The sequence below is a fragment of the Myotis daubentonii genome, chromosome 5, assembly GCF_963259705.1.
Source record: "Myotis daubentonii chromosome 5, mMyoDau2.1, whole genome shotgun sequence".
In the NCBI taxonomy this organism is placed as follows: Eukaryota; Metazoa; Chordata; class Mammalia; order Chiroptera; family Vespertilionidae; genus Myotis; species Myotis daubentonii.
The window spans coordinates 23,059,439-23,082,030 of record NC_081844.1 but is presented as its reverse complement, the minus strand read 5'-3'; the positions used below and the strand labels follow the sequence as shown (position 1 = coordinate 23,082,030).

General features: G+C 54.3%; 1 protein-coding gene across 1 annotated transcript; it reads right to left on the bottom strand.

The window, feature by feature from the left end:
* Window positions 1-1,407: 1,407 nt before the first annotated feature.
* On the bottom strand, window positions 1,408-21,640 carry NACC1 (nucleus accumbens associated 1). Its single transcript, XM_059696558.1, has 6 exons — window positions 21,422-21,640; window positions 5,886-6,791; window positions 5,618-5,791; window positions 4,971-5,076; window positions 4,780-4,877; window positions 1,408-4,172 (listed from the first exon to the last, which is right to left on the bottom strand). Exons 2-6 carry the CDS (start codon window positions 6,781-6,783, stop codon window positions 3,919-3,921), a joined length of 1,530 nt encoding a protein of 509 aa, XP_059552541.1. The 5' UTR covers window positions 6,784-6,791; window positions 21,422-21,640; the 3' UTR covers window positions 1,408-3,918.
* Window positions 21,641-22,592: the final 952 nt, after the last annotated feature.

The window sequence follows — 22,592 nt, the reverse complement described above, 5'->3', positions numbered from 1 at the left end:
AACCTTAGATTATCATCAGACCTTTCCATCCCCCACATTAATCAGGCGTGGGAACCACGAATCTCACTCACTCATGTACACGCTCTGGAGTGCTGTATGTTACGAGGATGCTACTCTATCAGGCCAGTTAGTCAAAAAAGAACCACGTATGTACAGACTCCTTTTTTATGTGATGGTTTGGGTTCTCTTAGCCCATTCTATACTCAGTTCTAAGTCTTTCTGGGGTTAAAAGATGTGCTTCTGGGAGTCAGGTGGCACATCACTCTGAATTTCTGGGGCAGCATCACCTCTGAATTTTTGTTGGCAATGTTGTTGGTCCTCAAAACCCCTTTGACAGCTGTTGCTGGACTTCAGGACCCAAATGGGCTGGTCTTACTGAGACATACCCAGTTCATCCTGTGAATTGTAGTATAGTTGACCTCTGAACAACACAGGTTTAAACTGTGCAGTCCATTTATATGCTGATTTTAAAAATAAACACTATTAAATGTATATTCTTTATAACTTCAACCTTTTTTTGTCTATTGTAATACATTATATGGTACCTATACAAAATAGGTGCTCATTGACTATATAAACGGTAAGGCTTCTTCTTGTCAACACTAGGCTTAGTAAAATTTTGGGGGTGTCAAACATTCTACATGGATTTTTGACTGCAAGGGTCAACCTGAAGCATATTAGTCATCGTTCCCATGGACATTATTCCCTTGTATCATGGGTGGAAGGAGCTGGCCTGGGCGGAGATGTAGCTTCCTTGTCCACCTCCCAGCAGATTTTTTGTTGGCCAATGGGATCCCTGATAGGTAACTACCCTTCCCAGGCTGTTTGAAATGACTGAATAAATGGGATCCTAAGGCACTTACATGTCTTTATTTGGCTCCATAGAACCTTTTGTCATTTCATATCCTCGGGATCTATAGCTAGGTTTGCCATCTCAACTTTTGTGTTGACTCAGAATGGAGTGTGGGGTGTCTGGGATGGGGGGGGGGGGTGTCAGACCACAGGGCAGCTAGTGGGTCAGCAGCCCATTCAAGGGAGCCTCTACCCTTCCAGCTTTGGAGGAACTCCCATGCAGGGGCCATGTGTGCAGGAACAGCCTTGGGCAGTGTTGTGAGTCTACACATGATGCAGCCTGAAGGGTGTTGTAAGTGGAACCCATTGGTGGTCTGGGTCTGTACCTGCTACCATTGGAAAAGAACATGCTGCCCCGCCCCCCTCACATGATGGATGTTGTCATGTGACATTTGGCATGGCCACTCCCAAGTGCACCCTGAGCTGGACCCTGCTACATTTGTCAGTGTGAGTCCTGAGCAGTGGGGGTGTTGCTCTGCAGAATGAGAACCCAGTGTGCGGCATCTCTTCCAGCCACAACCCCTCTGCCCCCCAGTGAGTAGCATGCGGCAGGGCTGTTACAAAGGCGTTTAGTTTATTCTCATCAGTGTTACTGATGTTCTCATGTTCACATTTCCCAGTGCGCTCCTCTCCTTACAGTAGTTAATGTGCAATCTCACTTACAGGCTGGGGTGGGGGTGGGGGGCTCAGCCCGGAGAAGGGCAGGTGTTGGCACTCCACGTGGACACAGCAGCTGGCCTGTCCTATGGGAACAGGGGTGGCCAGAGGCCTCCAGTCTTTTTTGCGTTGGTGATTCTCCATTCATGCTCCTTCCTGGCTGTCCAGGTGGGGGTGGGAACCATGCAGCTCAGAGCAGGGCTGGGGGCGGGGGGGTCAGGAGGGGAGGAAAAGCAGCAGGCCACCTGAAAGGGCAGGGTGGATGGGCACAGGGGTGGCTCCTGGGGTAAGGCACAACCCTGTCTTTGGCTCTCCTGGTGAGGAATTCCACCCCCTGCCCCTCAGCCCCCCCTCCCCCACCACCCACACACAGTCCCCTGGAGCCAGGGGCACCTCCTGGGGTCCCTGAAACAAGGGGTTCTGCCACCCAACCCAGTGCTGCAAGGGTACGGAGAAAGGACAGGGGCAAGCCCTGCCTGAAGACAAGACAGGGAGGGGGACTAGGCAGGGATCTGCCCAGAAAAAGGGTGGGGAGGGAGAGGACACCAGTCCCAGGAGCTGGCCCCCAGCTAAGGCCTGGAAGGGGGAGTACCCGGGGACTCCTGCTTCCTTTGGGGGCTGGCTGGAACCCCAGCCCACCCCTCTGTGGCCCCAGGAGCCCACCAAGTGACCGGGATATTGTGCTTTGGGATGACGCTGGGGTAGAGTGTCAAGGCCAGGATGAGGGGCAGGGGAGGTGCGACTAAGGTGCTTGTGCTTTAGCTGGGGGTGTCAACTCCCCCCTCATACACTTGCCTCCACCCCACACACACACACTCGGGCCAGAAAGAGGAGTGCCAGGATCACAGCCAGACCGGACACCTCCAACTCCACAAACAGATGCTGGAGGGACCCCCTTCCCACAGGCTGGTAGGGGCTACAGGGTGGGGGATGGGGCCTCCAAGTCAGATTCCAAGGGTCCATTGGGATAGCCCCACCCACCTCTAGCAAGCTCCTGCCTCTGGAAGCCATGAGCTGTCAGACTTGGGAGGAGACCAGAAGTGAGAAGAGAGGTGAGGCGAAAGGGGAGAAAAAGGCTAGACAAAAAATGTCAAATGACACCCAGCAGCACAGGGGGATGGGGAGCAAAAAAGAAAAAGAAAAAAGAACCCTCTGGTTCACATGTAAAACTCAAAAAAAAAAAAAAAAATCACTCACACTGGATGAGGCTACAAAGAGAGGAATGGTTAGAGACAATTCAGCAAACAACTGCTAACAACTGCAGTGGGTCCTGCCCTGTCCCCAGGAGCTGGGCTCTGCCAACAGGCCAAGACCAGGGATATCCTTCAAATGTAGCCCAGGCGATGGCTGGGCCTGGGGTCCCACCTTGGAAACGTGCACCCATACTCTACATGCACGCACACATTCAGCCTACTCCTGCACCCCTCACCCCATCCTACTTTCCATGGCCCCCAGGGACCAAAGGGGCCATCAGATACAGTCCCATTGGTTTGAAAAATAAAAGGAATCTTATACTTCAATATTTCATTAGCTAAAAAAATGTTTTAAAAAGTATGTACAGGGGATGGGAGCTGGGAGCCCTGCCGTGGGATGGGGTGGGGAGGGAGGGAAGGGCAGCAGCCCGCCAGCATGCTCCCCTGGTTCCACTGCCTTTCTCATCTTCATTTATTTTAAAGCAAAACTTCTCCACATTCACACGCACACGCACCTGTGGGCCTCCAAAACCTCTCCTCCTATCCTCAGAAACTCTGGGTCTGTACCCCTCACTCAGGTCTGAGGGGCCTGATGGAGCGAGAGAGGCTGAGTACAGGGTGGGGGAGAGAGAAGGGTGCTGGGTGCACCACCGCCTGCCACCTTAGGTCGGTTTAGGTCAGTCGTGTAATTTCTGAGCCTCAGGTTTCCTCAGCCGTCACAAGAGCAGTCCCCACAGCCTCGCCTACCCCAGCCCCAGATGCAGGGACAGACGAAGGAGACAGGAAGGCGCTTTTGGAAACATGGAAGCACTGGGAGGTGGTGGCAGGAGGGTCCTGAGCACCCCGGGGCCCCTGCAAGTCCCATGGGGCTGCAGTGAAGGGTGGAGCAGAGGACTGCCCCTAGACTGCCCCCCCCCCTGCCTGGCCTGGTTGAGTGGAATGGGAAAACAATTGCTAGGGGTTAGGAGAGGGGGGAGCGAGTGCTCCCTGACTGTGTGCGAGAGAGAAGGCCACGCAGAGCTCGCACCACGGCCACCCTCTCCCAGCCCACTCGGATTGGGGTCAGGGGTGGGACGGGAGGCCGAGGGGCTGGAGCATGCAGCACACCCTGCGGGTCCTGGGGAGGGACAGACAGTAGCTCGTGACCAAGGTGGTGGGTGGGTGGGTGGGTGACAGGAGGGGGAGTGTGACGGCCTCATGGAGGGCTTGGTGGGGGTTACTGGAGGGCCTCGGCTGAGGGGCCAGCCTCGCCGTCATGGCTGGCTGTTTCAAAGCTGTGCTCCACGCCCATCATGTCCGGCTCCAGCTTGCCCGTGTCACTGATGAAGGTGGTGTAGGTATCACCCTCAGGCGGCTTCCCCTTGGGAATCCAGCTCTTCCGCACGACGCGGCGGGCATTGGTGCACATGTCGGCCGCAATGGCATTCATTTCGCTCTCTTTGAAGTTCGGAGCAAAGTTCTGGCAGTAGTCTGTGCGGGGAGAGTGGACAGCTCAGGCCTAGGTGGCCCTGCCTCCCACACTGCCAAAAGGCCCTTGGCCATGCCTGTCCCGACTCTCTCCACCCCCACCCCCACCCCCAGGACACGGTGGAACCCCTCTTGGAGGTGAGAGAACAGAGGTATTGCAGAGAACATGCTAGATCACATTAGCTGGCTCCATGCTTCACTAAACTCTGCCACATGTAGGACATATGTGGGTTTGACAAGGTGGCCCAGTAGTCTTGAAAAATGTGGATTATTTGCAGAATTTAGGAATTAGGAGACTCCTTCCACCTGCAAACTTAAAGAGTTCTCTCCCGACAACTGGCTGGGACTTGGCTGCTTCATAACTACCTTGAGTTTGAAGATCCTCCCTACCCTCCCATCGGACACAGGCTTCCCTTCAGTGCCCTGTCCCCCCCGCCCCGTCCCCCCCGAAGAAATCTCTAAGCAACACAGCCCTCCTCCCAACAAGCCTCAGTTGAACCTCAGATCCTTAACAAACCATACCCACCTATCAAGGCCAACACCAGAGAAAAGGACCATCTGCTCACCCCAGGGCCTACCCCAACCCGCCTCCAGAAAGCCAGACACTCACACTTGACGGCATGGAGGACGCGGCTGTCCAGCGGTTTGCGTCTGGGGTCGTTGGTGGAAGAGCGGATGCCAGTGCCACAGCTGTTAGCCAGTGTGTTCCTGGGGGGAGGTCATGGGGGAGGAATCAGATCCCCTGGGTGGTGGGGGGCATGGGGCCGCTCCCTACTCCCCGGGCTTTGGAAAGGGCCTCACCGGTCAAAGAAGGAGGCCAGGAGGCGCCGCAGCAGGACCTTGTGCCGGGTGCCTGCACTGACATGGCAGTTCATGAGCTGTGCCCTTGTGATATACACATTGGTGCCTAGAAGGAGGAGACGGAGGGTGGTCAGGCCCTAAACTGCCACATTCCCCATGTGGCCAGGCCCACTTCTCGGAGCTCCAGAGACCCTCTCCGACAACTCACCCCAGGGCAGCCTCATCAGTGCTCAGAAAAGGACAGATTGTGGTACCGCTGCCCACGGGGCACCTACAATGTGCCAGGCCCACCTAGTACATGTGTAGCTTTTGCCAGCACAACCAGCTACGAGTTAGAAAGAGCAGGCAGCAGAGGTTTGCACCCAGGCACACTGATTCTGTGCCAAATTCTTAACCATTCAGTAGTTAACCCTCAGATCACCCTAAGAAGCCACTCATCCACTGCCTATGGCCATGATGTCCCCTAATGCTTACGTCTGCCTCCAGGGCAAAACCCTAGAGGCCAATCTTTGATGTGTATCAACACAGAGGGGTGTCAGCTACCCTAGGACAAAGCCAGCGGCTATGCTACAGGCCAGCAGCCCAGAGGGCATTGAGGCCAAGGGTGGGAGAGAGGGGGATTTGGGGAACAAGTAAGGCCAGCCTACCTGTCACCAGCTCTAGCTTCTCAGAGGGGTCGCCCTCATCATAGAGCTTGGGGTGGCAGCGGTTACCGATCTGGTTGATGAGCTCGGCTGGGAGAGACGCCAAGTCTTGCCGCACCCGGATGCGATTCCGGGATTCAGGGGTCACCTGCTCAGGGAGGGCCTCCACCTTCTCAGCTGTGGGGGGAGAGAGTGGTATGTGTTGGGAATGGGGGTCATGGGTAGGGGTGGTGATGGGGGGGGTGGGGGAGAGGAGGAGTGGGCGCCTCACCACTTTGGCCAACATTCATCATGCTATACATGGTGTACATGTTGCAGATCTGCCGGTATTGCTCGTCTGTGCCCTCTTCGCCCGCATCCTCCTCCTCGTCCTCCTCATTGTGATAGGAGCCTGGGCTGTCACTAGTATAGGCGCTCGAGGTACCAGGGCTGGTCCGCTCGGACATGCTGGGCCCGCTCACCACGCCCCCTGCTGCTGCCGCCGCCGCAGCAGCCAAGGCCTGCTGAGGTGGCCGGTTGGCGGCCAGGTCCAATGTGGAGAACCTGGCCATTTTTCGGCTACCATTGCCACCACTGCTGCCGCCAACCCCGGCCTCCTTCTGGCTGCTGTCCCACAGCCTCTTGGCCACAGGCGTGCACTGCACAGAGTCCGACTCCTGCTGCTCTGTCTTGACACGGGACACCAGGGGCAACGGGGTGCTGCAGGCCGTCCAGCTCGATGTCTGAGCCACAGGGCTCTGGGGCTCGGAAGATGGAGCCTCCTCGGCATGTAGGCCCTGGGAGTCGCAGCTGGGAGAGCTCACCTTGAGGAAGAACTCAGTGCCCTTCTCCATGATCTCCTGGATCTGCAGGAAGCCAGCCGTGTACATAAGCAAGAACTGGTCCCCCATATTCATGCTCAGCCGGCCCGTGTAGCAGAAGCTGAGGATTTGTTGGAAGGACTGGGGCTGCACAGCCGCCGGCAGCTCTACCACAGCACTCCGGCTGCTGTTGAACAGGTCCCGGAAGTAGGAGCTGCTAGCAGCCAGTACGGCCCGGTGGGCCTTGAAGGCATGGCCTTTGACCACCACTGACACATCACAGTACAGGCCCTGAAGCCGCTGCTCATTCAGGCACTCCAGAATGCTGTTGCCGAAGTTCGGGATCTCCATCTGCAGGGTCTGGGCCATGGTGGCAGCTGTGCAGGGGACAGGGGAAGACAGAGAGATGGGTCAGGTGGCATGCTCAGGCCTGTTCTCAGTGGCATCCAGACGGTGGGTTTGCTGGGGCCTTAAGAACTGCAGTTGCCTGGCTGGTGTGCTCAGGGGTTGTGCATTAACCTATGAACCAGGAGGTCACATGCCAGGTTCCAGGCTCAATCCTCAGTAGGGGGCATGCAGGAGACAGCCAATCAATGATTTTTCTCTCATCATTGATGTTTCTATCCCACTCCCTCACTGAAATCAATAAACAATATATTTAGTAAATAAATAAAAGAATCACAGGATCCACTCCTTCTATTCCTTTAGGACAGACTGTCAAATCAGCCATATCGGCTACAGGACAGGGTGGCTACACGGTGTTTCTTGCAGACAAGGGGGAAAGGCAAACTTACACACAGGTGCTTAAATAGAAAATGAGTTAATACAGTGAGCATAAGGCATCCATGCGTAGGGTAACTCTGAAGGGCACTGGCATGGAAACTCCCAGAGGGTAGAGTCACCCCATTTTCCCCAGTGCTGAGCACATGACACTCCACCACTATTTGTTGAATGACTAAATGACAAGAACCCCTGAAACTGCGTAGGAATACCACTAGTCATCAGGGAAATTCAAATCCAAACCACAACAAGACACTATTTCATACCCACTAGGTCGGGTAGAAGAAAAAAGACATGTGCTGTCAAGGATGAGAAGTTGGAATCCTCCTCTACTGCTGGTGGAGATGCAAAGTTGTGCAGCTGCCGTGGAAAACCGCTTGGCAGGTCCTCAAATGGGTTAAGCATGTAGGTGCCATATGGCCCAGGAATTCCATTCCTCACAATTATACACAAGAGAAGTGAAAACATATATCCACAGAGAAAACTGTGAATATTCACAGCAGCACAATCCACAATTGCCCAAAGGGGCAAACAATCCAAATGTCCATTAAGTGATGAATGGATAAACAAAAGGTGGTACATCCATACAGTGGAATATTATTCAGCCATAAAAAGAAAAGAATCAGTACATGCCATAACTTAGACCAGCAGTCGCCAGCTGGTGGTCCACGGACCACTGACTTATAAGAAACTAAAAACATTATGCTAAATTCAAGAAGCCCGAAAAAAGGATGATCAAAATATCTATCTCATACACTGGGTCTTCGTCCATAATTCCTGACGCACAGCTCTAGCAACACTTGGAACTTCCTAAGTGCTGAGTGGCCTTTTGTTATGTTAAGGAGGGGACTTTTGGAAGCACCTTCATGGAAGCTGGTCGCTAAAGGCCCCACACATGTGATTAGAGGGGTGGGACTTCCAGTCCCCCCACCTCTGGGGAGGGGAGAGAATGGACCCCATCACCAGCAGCCAGTGATGCCATTGGTCAGTCTATTTATGGAGATCTGGAGTGGCTTGTCAGGAGAGGGCCTGGAAGCATGGGATCTCTTCCCACTTACCTGGCCCTATGCAGCTCTTCCATCTGGCTGTTCCTGAGGTATAGCCTTTTACAACAAACCAGTGATCTAGTTAAGTGACATGTTTCTCTGAGTTCTATGAGCAGCTCTAAGAAATTAGTTGAGCAAAAAGAGAAGTTTCTGTGGCTAGTCAGCAGAAGCATGGTAACCCTGGCTTGGGACTGGTGTCAGAAGTGTGTTGGTGGGGCAGTCTTGTAGAACTGAGCCTGTGGACTCTGAAGCAATTTCCAGGTAATGTCAGAATAGAATTGAAAAAAAAAAAAAAGAAGAAGAAGAAGAAGAACAGAATTGAATTCTCGGACACTTTTTTGGTGTCTGAGAATTTTTTCGTTGGTGTGGGGAAGCCCAATCTCTATACCCCAAGTGTAATTATTTGAGTCCAAGAACCCAATTTACAGGGCTTCCTCTTGACCTCATGAAAAATGTTCTGCCGAAGCCGGTTTGGCTCAGTGGATAGAGCGTCGGCCTATGGACTGAAGGGTCCCGGGTTCGATTCCGGTCAAGGGCATGTACCTGGGTTGCGGGCACATCCCCGGTGGGAGATGTGCAGGAGGCAGCTGATCGATGTTTCTCTCTCATCGATGTTTCTAACTCTCTATCCCTCTCCCTTCCTCTCTGTAAAAAATCAATAAAATATATTTAAAAAAAAAAAAAGAAAAAAAAAGAAAAGAAAAATGTTCTAAAATTATGATGGATGCATAACTTTGTGACTATACTAAAAAGCACAGAATTGCACACTTTAAATGGGTAAACTACATGGTATGTGCACCTCTATAAAACTGACACCATATTCTGGGCAGAACTGGGGATGAGACGTGCCAGGTACATTCTACGGGTCTTTTGAATTTTTAACCTGGTGAATGTATTGCCTATTTGCAAAACTAAACAATATTTTTAAATAAAATCAGCCCTAGCCAGTTTGGCTCAGTGAACAGAGTGTCTGCCTTCAGACTGAAGGGTCCCAGGTTCGATTCCAGCCAAGGGCACATGCCTGGGTTGTGGGTTCCATCCCTAGTAGGGGGTGTGCAGGAGGCAGCCAGTCAATGATTCTCTCATCATTAATGTTTCTATCTCCCCCTCCTCTCTGAAATCAATAAAAAAAATTTTTAAAAAATGTGTAAAATCATACCCCACATTTAATTTATGCAAATTAACCCTAAAGTGTTGGGGTAGAAAAGAAATGCAAATTTAAGGATCGGCCTGTGATCTTGCTCATGGAAGTTCAACCCCTATCCTGATCAGTGAGTGGGGAGACCATGGGGGTTGGGGGCCAGGGACCTCTAAAAAGTGTGCACTTCTGAGCCAGAGCCTATTCCTTCCGTGCATATTCCAACCCAGGAGAACTGGCCACATGGGAGGGGCGTGTCCCATACTCTAGGGCAGGTGTGGAGACCTTTTTTCCTGCCAAGAGCCACTTGGATATTTATGGAACATCAATCTCGGACCACACAAAATTATCCACTTAAAAATTAGCCCACTATATTTGGTCAAACATTTAATTAACTCAACCCTAATGCCTTGGCAGGGCCAGACCAAATGATTTCGTGGGTCTTACCTGGCCTGGCTGGATGTTCCCACCCCTGTTCTAGGGGCAATCATAAAAGGTCACTGAAGGGATGATGTGGCTTTAAAAGTGCCTCCAGGTGTAAGAGTATCCCCTGCAATTCTACAGTGGTCCTGAATAAGCAGGCTAGGGAAAAGAAGAGAGGCCCTGAGCACAGAGGCAGGTGAGAAGGATGAAGAGAAATGACAAAAAAGGAGTTCGGCAAAGGCCCTGGGGCAGGAACTAACAAGAGCCCCCAGCTAGTGTTCCCTCATTCCCCAGTTAGCTTTCACAGCTACCATTCCTTATAGCAAGTCCATTCTGACCTGCCTCCCTGGGTTGAGCACTGGGACACAGTGGAGACTTGGGCTCTGTCTTTTAACACTGAGTTCACTCTGAAAAGGCTGCCTAGAGAATAAAAGCAGCCACAAACCCATGGGCTCAGAGGTACACTTCGGGGCCAGGTTGAGTACTGGTTCCAGAACTGACTCACTCCTGGGATCAGGAGCTCCCAACCTCTACTTCTCTATTTGTAAACAGATGCTGATAAGGCCAAAGTGGTTCTGTAAACTCAATCTGAACTCACTGAGTTGCTTCATCTGGCAGAACCGGAGGGAGATGCAGGGGACCTGCCTGCATGAGCTCCCCGAATCCTGTTAGTAAACCTCTGGAGAGGATTTCATACTCCCAATACTCAGCTTGGAGGTCATGTGGCAGTTCAGGACTGTTCCGAAGTCATTGGTGAGTAAGTGGTAGGGACAAGATTCAAACCAGGTCTGCCTGGGCACTGCAATCTGTGATTTCCCTAGGCTGTGCCCTCCTTCTCATTGTCACAAAAAATCACTTAGGGCAACCAGAGGAGGGAGGCACAGACAGGAAATCCCATTAGAAAGAAACGCACCTTTCCTGAGCTCAAACAGTGCTGGATGGGCCAGTAGCTGGCCCTGTGTGAGGAGGTAGGGAAAACCAAGGCACCAAATGGAGGTAAAGGAGAGCCCCATTCAGATGAGCCCCAACCCCCTTTCTCAGGCTGCCAAACAGAAACTGCTCTGAGTACTGGGGCTCAAGTGACCAAGGGAGAGAGTGGCCCCCTGGCCCCTGGAAAGGTGCTTCAGACCCCCAGCATGGAAGGCTCAAGCCTTCCAAGAGGTTGGACCAAGGCAGGACAGGCAAGCCACGAAGTCAGAGGCCCCAGACTTGGGTTCTGATGCCAACCACACTACTCTTTTTTTTCACCATAAAAATGCAAAACGCCTTCTCCCCAAACTCAAACGGTACAGCCGCGTCCGAGGATTTGCGCGCCTCCCCTGGAGAGGCCACTGATTATAAAAGTGTAACGAGGTGGTGGCCTCAGGTCGGTGGGAAACGTTTCCGAGTAAAAATAAACCACACACGCGAACCTTAACTAGGAACCCAGCTTGTGACCAACCACCTTTCACAGCTTTTCCTGGAGTTCGTGGTTAGTGAAAGCTTCCGAAGTGAGGGGGCAGGAGCCAGTCCATAGCCTGCGAGGCCAGCGCTGATCTGGCCCGAGCTGGACTCCCCGGCGTCTAGTGACTTCCTGGCCAAAGTCACCGGCTCTTTCGCTGTCCCAGCCGCGGCGCTGCCCAGTGTGAACATCACGGAAAGACCAGTGGGCGAAGCTTTCTCTTCTGGTCGGAGCCCTGCCGTCCCCACAGTGCCCCCACGGTGACCTCTCGCCCCGGCCCTGCCCGTGGGGTCAGCGTGGCTCACTGTGATGCGGGACACACTACTCTTTAGCTGTGTGGCCTCAGGCCAGCTCCTCACCTCTCTGTGCCTGTTTTTTCACCTATAAAATGGGGGTGCATGCATCTAACCCACCCTGGTGGGCTGCAAGGAAGGTTCTCACGGAATTAGTTCACTGTCTAGTGGGGAGATATAGGGAGAGATTTAATTACCGTTGGGGTGAATGTTACCTAGCAGTCACCCTTGGTGGCAAGGCAAAGGGGTAGGGGAATGACGCACAGAGAGCCACAACAGTCTTGGGCAGGAAGGAGGCCAGTGTGGCTGGAGGACAGCAAAGGGGGACAGGAGGAACCTTGGCCTAATGAGGACGAATGTCTTTTGAGACAGTAGTGGGAAGCTCGGAGCAAAGGAGACCAAGGCCCAGGCCAACTCTGGAGAATTCCCAGCAGCGGTATGGAGACCAGAACACAGAACACAGAACAAAATACAGAGGTGGTGGTGGCAGGGAAGGAGAGAGGATGGTCAGACTCAGGAGTGAACAGCTGTGGGGAGGGAAGGAGGGGAGGTCAAGATGGGCCCTGCCTTCTCTTTGTGAACCCCCAGTCCCCATGACAACCTTGGGGTTGGGTGGGTGGGGGGGGGGCACAGGAGTCCTCTCATTCCACACTGCAGCAGTCATTGGCTCTGGACAATTCCAATGCCCTGGAATCGGGGGACAGTGTTTTAAGAGCTGTATGTATAGTTCCTTCTCCAAGGAGACTGTCTAACCATGAGGGCAGACATTCTGACCAAATTAGTTCATGATCAGCAAATCAGAACAGAGGCAGAGGCTCAATAAATATTTGTAAATGTGTTAAACATGGAGAGGGAAGTAGACACAGAGCACCGAGGCAAGAATAGATGAGTCGTTTGCGACAGGGCTGCTGATGGGGATTACAGGCAGGGGAAGGGAGGGCTGAAGGGATGCGGCTGTGGATGCTTCTGGGGCTGCAGGGGCCATCCTGAGGGATCCCCCTAACTGCACCTGGTGGGCCAGGCACCACTGCAAGCAGTCTCAAAGGGCTCCCCTCTGAGGTGATAGGACTGCCCCCTTTATGGGTGGGGACCATATCTCAGCCTGGCACCAGCCCAAGCAGCGAGACTTTAGGCCCGGACTCCTCCCTGGGAATTGGTGCAGCTCAGCAACAGGAGTGCAGACAACAGAAATGCAGGGTGGAATCTCCCAATATTCTGGCTGAACCCCAACCTCAGAGTGCAGCACCCACAGCTTCCAAGCTTTAGATTAGCAATTGGGGGAGGGAGCACAACATGGCAATTAGTGCAAGTGGCTCAACGAATCAGTGCACAAGTCTTGGCAGGTCTGTGGGCTGTAGAGATCTGGTGTGACCTTGTTGCCCTTGCAAGGAACAGGTCGGTGGGGGGAAGGCGTTAAAGGGGTTTGAGATCAGTGAGGGGCCAGAGGGGACCCCAGAGACCTACCCCGGGGCTCCCTTCCCAATTCAGTCTGCTGGGCTCAAAAGTCCCTCACTCACCTGGCCCTGTGAGGGAAGGGCCATGGAGCCATGATGAGCTCCGAGAAGAAACAGGTGTAAAGCAGGTGGTGCCTGGCCCAGGTCACCTGCTGGCTGCAAAGTGGTGAGATGGAGCCAGGGGTCATGGTTTCCAAACAACCCAATAATTTTGTCCCCGCCAAGCTGAGCCCCTCACCCCACCCCATCTCAGGCCTCAGTCCACTGCAATGTTCCCTCCACTGGCCAAGCTGTGCATCCTGCCTGGAGTGCCCTTCTCCTGCCATTGCCCACATCTTCCTCCTCCACCTCAGCTATACCCGCTCCCCCACCCCCACTCTGGGGGGTTCTAGAGAGGAAAACCCTCCTCTCTATACTCCCCACCCCCAAGCTCCTATGCTCACCTCTGAGAACACAAAATCCCGCTTGACAATAAACTCCCGAAGGGCAGAAAACTATATTTTATTCCTCTCTCCTCACAACTTGGCATGTGTTAAATAGTGGAGACGGAGGTGGACACACAGCACCAAGGATATTCTCCCCAAGCGAGCACACAGAGGAAAGGCCATGCGAACCGACTAGAACCTGACTGTGCAGCCATCTTGGACTTCCAGCCCCCAAATCTGCGAGAAAATAAGTTTATGTTGTTTAAGTCTCCTCATCTATGGTATTTTGTTACGGCTGCCTGAGCTGAGACAGACGCGAAACACCATCTACCCACCTACAATGCTGCCAATGGAACCCCTGGCCTGGACCTCCCCATGGGCGCTGCATTTGCACATGACTCAGATGCCAATTCAATGTGCCTATAACTGAGCTCCTGTCCCCTCCAGCCTGCTCTGATCGTAGCTCACCGGAAAGTTCCCCACTGAGGTCAACACTCTAGACCCCAAGGAGGGGAGGGGCAGCTCTCAGCCCCACATGAAGAGCCGAGAATCCTCCCAGCATTGCTAGTCCTGGTCCCAGACTTGAGCAGGTCTCCCAGTGAGATGTGAGGCTATGAGCTCCCACAAGTTACTCAACAAACATTTGCCGAGCACCTGCCCAGGCCAGGAAGTGTCCAGGAGCCTGGCGTGGCGGGGGACACGGCCATTCCTGCAGAATCACACAGTCAATGTGCTGCATGCAGGGGACTGTTATCTTGCCCAGAAGAGCGGAGATCTGGGGGCAGGGAGTGGCAATCTACTGAGGCAGTGGTGGGCTGGGGTCTTACCCTCAAGGCACAGGGAAGGCACGCAGAGCCTTGAGGGAGAAGCAGATGTGGTTCTTCCAGAAAGTGAAGGTTGGCACTAGGCTCAGTCCTCTGCTACGGGCAGAACTGGTGTCCCCCCACCCTAACCCCCACGTGCCTATACTTGGAGTCAGAATCTGTAGGAGAAAATTAAAAGGTCACAGAAGTGGGGCCCTAACTCAGTAAGACTGGTGTCCGTATAAGAGATATTTTTCTTTTCAAGCACACACACAAAGGAAAGCCATGTGAGCACACCAGAACCCAACCAGAACCTGACCTTGTGGCCATCTTGGACTTCCAGTCCCCAGAGCTGTGAGAAAGTGTCTGCTTAAGCCTCCCCATCTATGGTATTTTGTTATGGCTGCCTGAAATAGGCTTCAAACACAGCTCTACTCACCCACAACTCTGCCATGGAGCCCCTGGCCTGGGCCTCCCCCGGGGGTGCTGGATTTGCACATACCTCAGATGCCAACTCAATGTGCCTGCAACTGAGCTCCCATCCCCCCAAGCCTGCTCCGGCCGTAGCTCTCACTGGAAAGCTCCCCACTCAGGCCAAGACCCTTAGATTCACCTTGGACTCCTGCAAAACCAGTTCTCACCATCTGGGTCCGGAGTAGCACCACCAGGGCCCCTACAATGCATATTGGGGCCCAACCTGCCTTTGAGCCTTCTAGAAGGCTGTCCCAAATGGCCACAGCTCTTTATACCCTCACAGTCACCAACCTCAGATTTCCAAAGACAGACAACGTTCCAATCCCAATTCCTTCGGTTGTTTTTTTCTGTTTGGTTTTTCCTCCTTGACACTTCCCACTATCTAGCAAATGTGTTCTTGGTTTTGTGTCAGCTCCACTGGGGCAGGGCGTTGGCCTGTTTCCGGCTGCTTTGTCCTCTGCCCCTAGAACCTGCTGGGCACACAGTGGGTGTTCAATAGTTATTTGAGAAACAAATGGGATAATTATTCCCATTAATTCCAACCTGGTTCCCTTTTCCCAGTTCACAACAATGAAACTAAAACAGGAGTGGCACTCAAAAGGGGTCTCTGAGGCTGGGCTCAATGTAAGTGAATGTGAACAACTGCTCACACTGCTGCCGGATGAAAACCATGATTCGGGACAGCCTCGGGCGCACTAGGCTTCAAACGAAACCACTTGTGTGGCTGGTGATTCTCGGGAGTGTGAGCTGCCACCTCTTCGGGAAGGGAGCTCCGAGTTCTCCAGCCAGCAGAGGCTGGGGGGACTGATCTGTGGTTTACCCGGGAAGCTCTGAGTCGCCCACTGATACGTGGGCGACTCGATTAAGGGAAACCAACTCCAAGTGTAAGAAGGAACTAAGGCTCCTGGAAAGCCCCATAATCCTTTACCCAGCTCAGCAGGAGGTGGCCAGATCCAGCCATAGCCAGGGATGAACCCAGAGCCATTGGGACCCTCTTAGGGGCCGAATTAGACAGCTCAGGCAAATGTTTGATAGGGAAGCACAATGTGCTCTCTAATTGTATCGATCCTACTGTTTGGCATCTGTGCACATTTAACTCACTTCTTTTTCCCTGAAAAGCAGCCACTAAACTCATGGTGGGGGATAGGATTTGCAATAGTAGCTGGCATTCACATTTGTCCCTACTGTGCACCAGTACCCAGAGAGGGCTCAGAGCGGGTGCTTCAATTATTCCTCTCGCTAGTTCTGGGGGAGGAAACAAATCTTCCTGTCATTTAAAGATTAGGAGATCAAGAGCCAGAATCACACCCAGGCAGTCTGACTCCTGTCTGAGAATCAGGAGGCTTCTTGACTCGGCTGGCTAGGCTCATCCTCTGCATGGTCCTGTTGTTCCCCACAGCAGGCCGCTGTGACTAGACTGATTTCAGGGATAGGAAAACTGGGGCTCAGAGAAGCCAGAGTGGGGGAAGGGAAGCAAGGGCAAGCCAAGGCCAGAGCCAGGCTCTTTATCCTCGCTGGGCATGTCCTCTGCAGAAATGGGATTTGCTGCCCAGCTGGGGACCCCCCCATCCATGGTCTCAGGTGCCCTCTGAGGGCCAGGTGGGGTGCTGTTCTGTTTCCCCAGCTCTTCTCCACTCTTCCTTCCTTCACTGCCACCTCCGGGGATCAGCAGTTTAGCCTGTAGCCTCTCCAACTTCCTATTTCTCCTGACAGCCCTGGGCAATCTAGCCTCCGCCTGCAGCAGCTCCAGAACCTAGCAGCAGCCCAGCCCCCCTTCCACTCTGACCACAAGCCCTCCTTCTGAGCTACAGCCTACTCCCCGGGTATAGTCACACCCAAAGGACAGAAGAGCAGAGGCCATGCAAAAGCCCTGAGGTGTTATTGCTCCAACACAAAGGAGGCTGGTGGTGCTGAGGGCGGGTGGTTACTGGGATGGGGCTTATTGAAATGCACTTGGACACCACACAGGGCTTGGCAGGGTCTAAGAATGGAGTCTTATTATTATTTTACTAGGCTCAAATATCCCTTACAAAGCTTCCTGCTTAGCATTACACTTCCCTTTCTCTTCACTTCCAGGAACATTTATCTATCTTAGTGCTTGTCCCAATCAGTCTTCCCAACTATAAAAGGGGCCAATAGCAGCAGCAGCAACCTTACAAGGCTGTTTCAAGGATTAAACCAACAAAATAGCCCACCATGCAGTCAGTGTCCAGTAATGCCAGCTGGGGTTGGCACAGTTATTAGCTGTGTCCCCTTCTGTCCGTCCACCTACCCCTTGTCAGACTATACACTCCCTGACAGTAACAGAGACATCTTATGCCTTTCACCATCTCCCAAACCTTGTGATTTCATAATAGGCGGTACATACAGGGAGCTCCCCTGGTGCCATCACAGCATCACCTGATCGCACTCAGACAGTAACTTCTCATGTAACCCTCACCAGTTGGCCCAGCACTGCAGCTCCTGAGAACAGTTCCATGGTGGGGCTGCCCTGTGCATTATATGATGTTGAGCAGCACCCTCTGCAACCACTAGAGCAGCGGTTCTCCACCTGTGGGTCGCGACCCCTTTGGGGTCGAACGACTCTTTCACAGGGGTCGCCAAAGACCATCCGAAAACACATATATGGTTAAATATTGTTTTTGTGATTAATCACTATGCTTTCATTATGTTCAATTTATAACAATGAAAATACATCCTGCATATCAGATATTTACATGACGATTCATAACAGTAGCAAAATTACAGTCATGAAGTAGCAACAAAAATAATTTTATGGTTGGGGGTCACCACAACATGAGGAACTGTATTAAAGGGTCGCGGCATTAGGAAGGTTGAGAACCACTGCACTAGAGGCTAGTAGCACTGCCAGACCAGCTGTGACAACAAAAAATGTCATCAGGTATTTCCCAAGTATCCCCTGAGGGGGCAGAATTGCCCCTGGTGGAGAACCACTGAGATATAGGTATGCCTGCTTGTTCCCACTTTATCAGATGAGGAAACAAAGGGCGCCGAGGTCAAGACTTTTGCCCAAGGGTTTCAAGGCCAAGCCAGGTGGTGCAGGGTAGTGCTAACTCTCTCCACTACAGTATGTTAGTTCATCCTAACCCTCCCTGTACTTCAGTCATGACAGAGTCATGGTCCTCACAGACACCCTTGGGTCTCTGAGGACGCTGAGACCTTCACCGAGGAGGCAGCAGGGGAGAAGGGACAATGACCACAACCAGGCACTGGACACAGGACAGCCACCTGCCCAGTTCCACCTCATGGCCTCTGTGGTTCAAAGGGCTGGGGGGGGGGGGCGGGACAGGGGATGCCATTCTCAGGAGAGGGGACCCAGGATCAGAGGCAGGAAGGTGGGTCTGCTTGCCCATGGTAGGCATGAGAAAACTCAAAATGTGCAAAAGTGCTCAGCTGGGCACCCAGGAAAGTGGTCAGGGGTAATGAGGATGACAGAGGACCCAACAGAGGCTCCTGGAAAGCCCCACAATCCTTTACCCAGTTCACCTCCATGATTTCAAGACCGGGCAGCTCACCATAATCTCAAATGTAGTAATCCCCACTTCAGCTGGCATGCCACCTTCTCCATCAGGAGCTTTGGCAACGGCACTGATGAATTCCCAGGCAGACCTCACCACACCAAACCCCAATCCTCCCTGTTGACCCCAACAGTGAGCCCAGCAAAGCCAATCAAAGCTCTCATCTTCTCACAGCCTTGCTCAAGAACCTACTGGGGCTGTCCAGTGCCTGGCCCTGGCCAAGGCCCGGAATGCAGGCCAAGGGGGTCTGGACTTGCATCTGGTGTGACGGGGAGACCCAGAAGACCCCGAGGCTGGGTGCTTCCTTTCTGTAAATGGGACTAAGGGTCTATCTGTACATTAGGGTCACTCCTTGCTCCTTCCTCATGAAGACATTCAGAGCACTTGGCAGGAGCCTGGCACATGCTTAATGAAGACTCTCACTGGGCTGTCCGTCTGCCTAGAACATTTGCCCCTCCTTGCCCCAGCCAACTCCCCGCCCCCACCCCCCGGGCTGATTTATTTCTTATTATTCAAGGTTCAGATCTCCCCAAAGTCTTCCCTGACCATCCTATCTAAAGCCCCACAGCACTCACTCATTTCCCCTTGTCTCACTACGTTCATGAATGCAGGGATAGCAGGAATGCTCTTGGTCATTTGTTTGTTGGGTCACCTTCACTAGAATAAAAGTTGCTGAGAGAGGCTCTAGGATCTGCTACTCAGGGCTGCTCCCCTAGTTCCTCACAGGGGGTTGGCATCCTAGTGAGATAAAACTGCCCCATGGCCGCCGTCCACCACCCTACCCCAGATCATGGCCTCCTCTGGCGCCCTAGGTCTGTGCACCCTAAGTCCTCACAGAAAAGCAGTTAGTTATTAAATGTGCCTTCTACAGCTCCAGGTGCAGGCATAAACCCACCACCCACTTCTCTGCCACCCACACACCAAGGCCACCTGAGACCCAATCTCTGCCCCTGTTCCAGCTGTGAGTCAAGGTAACCACCCCTGTCCTCAGTAGCCAGGCCAGAGCCCTGCCAAGGCCCGGGAGGCCCCAGCCTCAGCCCAACCAGGCAGGGGAAAGGCCTCTTTACGTGGGGCTGCTGGCCCAGGCGCTACCCCTCCCAGAACCAGGAGGCGAGCCACAAGATGGGAGGAGGCCAGGGCCCAAATAGAAGGCCGTTCTAGGAATGATGGGGATACTGGGGGAAGGGAAGGAATGAGGGTGACAACCCATCATTAAACCCAGATCTGGCTGATACCAATCGCCCCAGCAGTCGGTCGCTTCTGCTCCAGGTGCGAGGCTCCCAAGTCAGTGTTCTCGGGACACACCGGTAACAGCTTTGCAATTAGCGCCAAGAAAAGGAACAAAAGCTGGGGTGTTCTGACCCGGGACCAACGTGGGGAAAAAGACAAACCAGGAAAGCAAAGCAAAATTCAGCTCCACAGCCCAGCCCCGTCCTCATAACCGCCTCCCCCTGGCAGTCCACAGCTCCATCACCTCTAACCTCTTGGCTCCCGCATGGGGCATGGGGGATGAGAAAGACTCGTGTCTGAGAAAGCTTTCACTTTCCCAGCCCCCAGGGACACCATGAAAACTGTACGAAAGGGTACTGACCCATCCCCTGGGATGGCAAGAAGAAAGAATTTTTGAGGAGGAATCTGGAAGACTGGGGAGCTCCTCCAGTCATGACCCTCAAAGGCCAGCTTGGGGGATTATGGGTTTGGGCTCTAGTCACATGACCTGGGATAAGCCACCCCAAGGCCTAAGCTGACCTGGTTGGTGGTGAGCAATGAATGAGCTCATGTGACCAGCAGGGGCCTGGTCCGGACATCACCCTAGAAGCAGAGCCCCGGGGGTCAGTAACCCCAAGGGCCTGGGCTAGGGTGCCTGACTTGATCCCCTTCTTGGTGACGGGACCTGCCCGTTACCCCCTCATAAACCTCCAAGACACAATGAACAAAACTTTATACACTCACCTCCCAGTTCACCTTCAGGGAGCTAGTGCCCGGGAAGCCACCGTCTAAGATGGTGGTTGGGGGCCCAGCCTCCAGGTTTGAGCCTCAGGGCTCCGGTCACAATCGGGCGGGGAGAGATTCTAGGAACCTTAGATGCTCAGGTAAGGGCACCGAGGCCGCCTCCCTGCAGGTACAGGGGGTGGGGGTGTGCAAGGGCCACCCCCATGGTAAACAAGATGCCCGAGCTAGGTGTTCCCAAGCTGCCCACACCAACACCCACCTGGCAGAGGCTTGCCCCAGGGTAGGTCGGGGACCCAGAGCCGGATGGGAGTGAGGTGTGTGTGTGTGGGGGGGGAAGAGTCCCCCCCATTTGGCCCAGAGCTAACTTCTGGCCGGGAAAGGGGGTACATCTTGGCACGTGCCTCTCGGTCAGCACTAGTTCTCGGACCTGCCTCCACATCCCCACTAGCCTAGCCCCAAAGCTCCGCCTCTTCCCCGACTCCCCAACTCCTCCAGGAGTCCCCCAACTTACCCGATCTCCCCGGGACCTGGCCTCTCCCCCGCAACATCTCTCCAGCCCTCACCCCAGGTGACTCCGCCAGCACCTCGGGGCTCTGCGACCCGCCGGCTCCCCGCAACCCCCCACCCCCAACCCCCATTCCGAACTCGCCCCGCCCACGCCCACCAGCCCCACTTCCTGGGCTTCTCCTCGGCCACCCCCGAGCCTGTAACCTGACCCACCCACCTCCGCCCGCGACCGTACCTGCCCGCCCGGCCACGCCCCGACCCCCTCCGGGCCATTTCCCTCCGGCGGCGCCGCCCGCCCCTCCTCCCCGCACTCGGCCGGCCCCCGAGCCCGACTCCTCTTCCCCTCCCCCTCCGGGCTCCCGGGAGCCTTCTCACTTCATCCCTCGGGCCCTGCAACTTCCCCGCCGCCCCTCCCCCCGCACCTGCCCGGCCCGGCCCGGCCGGGCTCCCCATCCCCCGCCGGGAAGGAGGGGCGGAGGTCTGGGCCCAATCCCGCCGTCCCCCAAGCCCCACGGCCCGGCCTGGGGCTGGACACTCCAGGCCGCGGGCGGGGGCCAGGTCACCCCGCACTCGCCGGCCCAGCCTGAAGTGCAGGCTGCGGGCCCGGTTCCTCCTCTCTCTGAGGAGGCCGCCCCGAGCCCTCCCCGTTCGGGCCGGAGCCGGACCTCGGATGCCCTCGGGCCGCCCCGGCGAGAGGAGGCCGGAACCAGGCCTGGAGCGGGTCGCCTCACCTGCGCCGTGGCCGCGCTCCGGGGGCTCCTGGCGGGCTCCGCAGCGGCAGCTGGGGCCGGACCTGGGCCCGGGGCGCACCCCCCTGCGCCGGGGCCTCGGCCTCCGCCTCCGCGGCCTCCGCGGCCTCCGCCTCAGCAGCAGCGGCAGCCGCGGCGGCCATTCATTGTGGGCCAGGCCGCCCCAGCCGAGCGCCGAACCAGCGCAAGCCCCGCCGCCGCAGCCGGGCTGGGGAGGAGCCGCCTAGGCCCCGCCCCCGCCCCGCCCCGCCCCGCCCCCTAGGCGAGGGCAGCCGAGCACCGAAGGCGCCCCTTCCGGTCTCCGCCTCCAGGACCTCGTCTGTGCTTTAGAGTTCGAATCCCGACCCTGTCACCTTCTAGTCCCGCAACCTGGGGCAAGTCGCTCTGCCTCTCAGAACTTTAGTTTCCTGTCAAACGCAAATAATAACAGTGTCTGCTGTTCATTGTGCCAGGCACTGTTTTAGGGTCTTTCTGTGAATGATCTCATTCCAATTTTAGTATATATGCTGCTGAAGAGAGCACAAGTGAAAGGTCCCAGTAACATTCTTACGTAGGAATTATTTCACACACACACACTTTATAGAAAAGGGAGGCACAGAGAGATAAAGAAAAAGGCTAAAGGAAGTGATGGCGGGTGTCAGGCTTCAAGCCCAAGGTCCAGAAGCCACAATAAAACACACTAAGTCAGATGACGTTATAAGCATTTTATCTGCACTCACTTGTTTCATGCTCATCACAAACCAATAATGAACCTTGAAAAGTTCTGCCCATTTTGCAAATGGGGGAGACATAAGCACAGAGAGGGGTTAAGAACCAGTAGCAAAGGGAGCTGGGACTGGGAGCCCAGACAGCCTGGACCACTACCCTGTCCTCCTTTCTTGTTGAGGGTTACGTGAAAGAGACTTCCTTGCATACTTTCGGGGTGTTGTCTTGTAATCTTTGCTCTATCTTGGGAGCTAGGACTCTTATTTAACATGGAAGGAAAGTGAGGTCCAGAGAGTTTAAGTAACTTGCCAAGACCATGTGGTTGGGCTAGGATTCAAACTCAGTAAATCTGATTCCAAAGCCTGAGCTATTCTTGCAGGATGCCCCGAAATAATGTGTTTATGGCACCCAGAATCCAGGAGACGATCGATAGGCATAGGATTGCTTC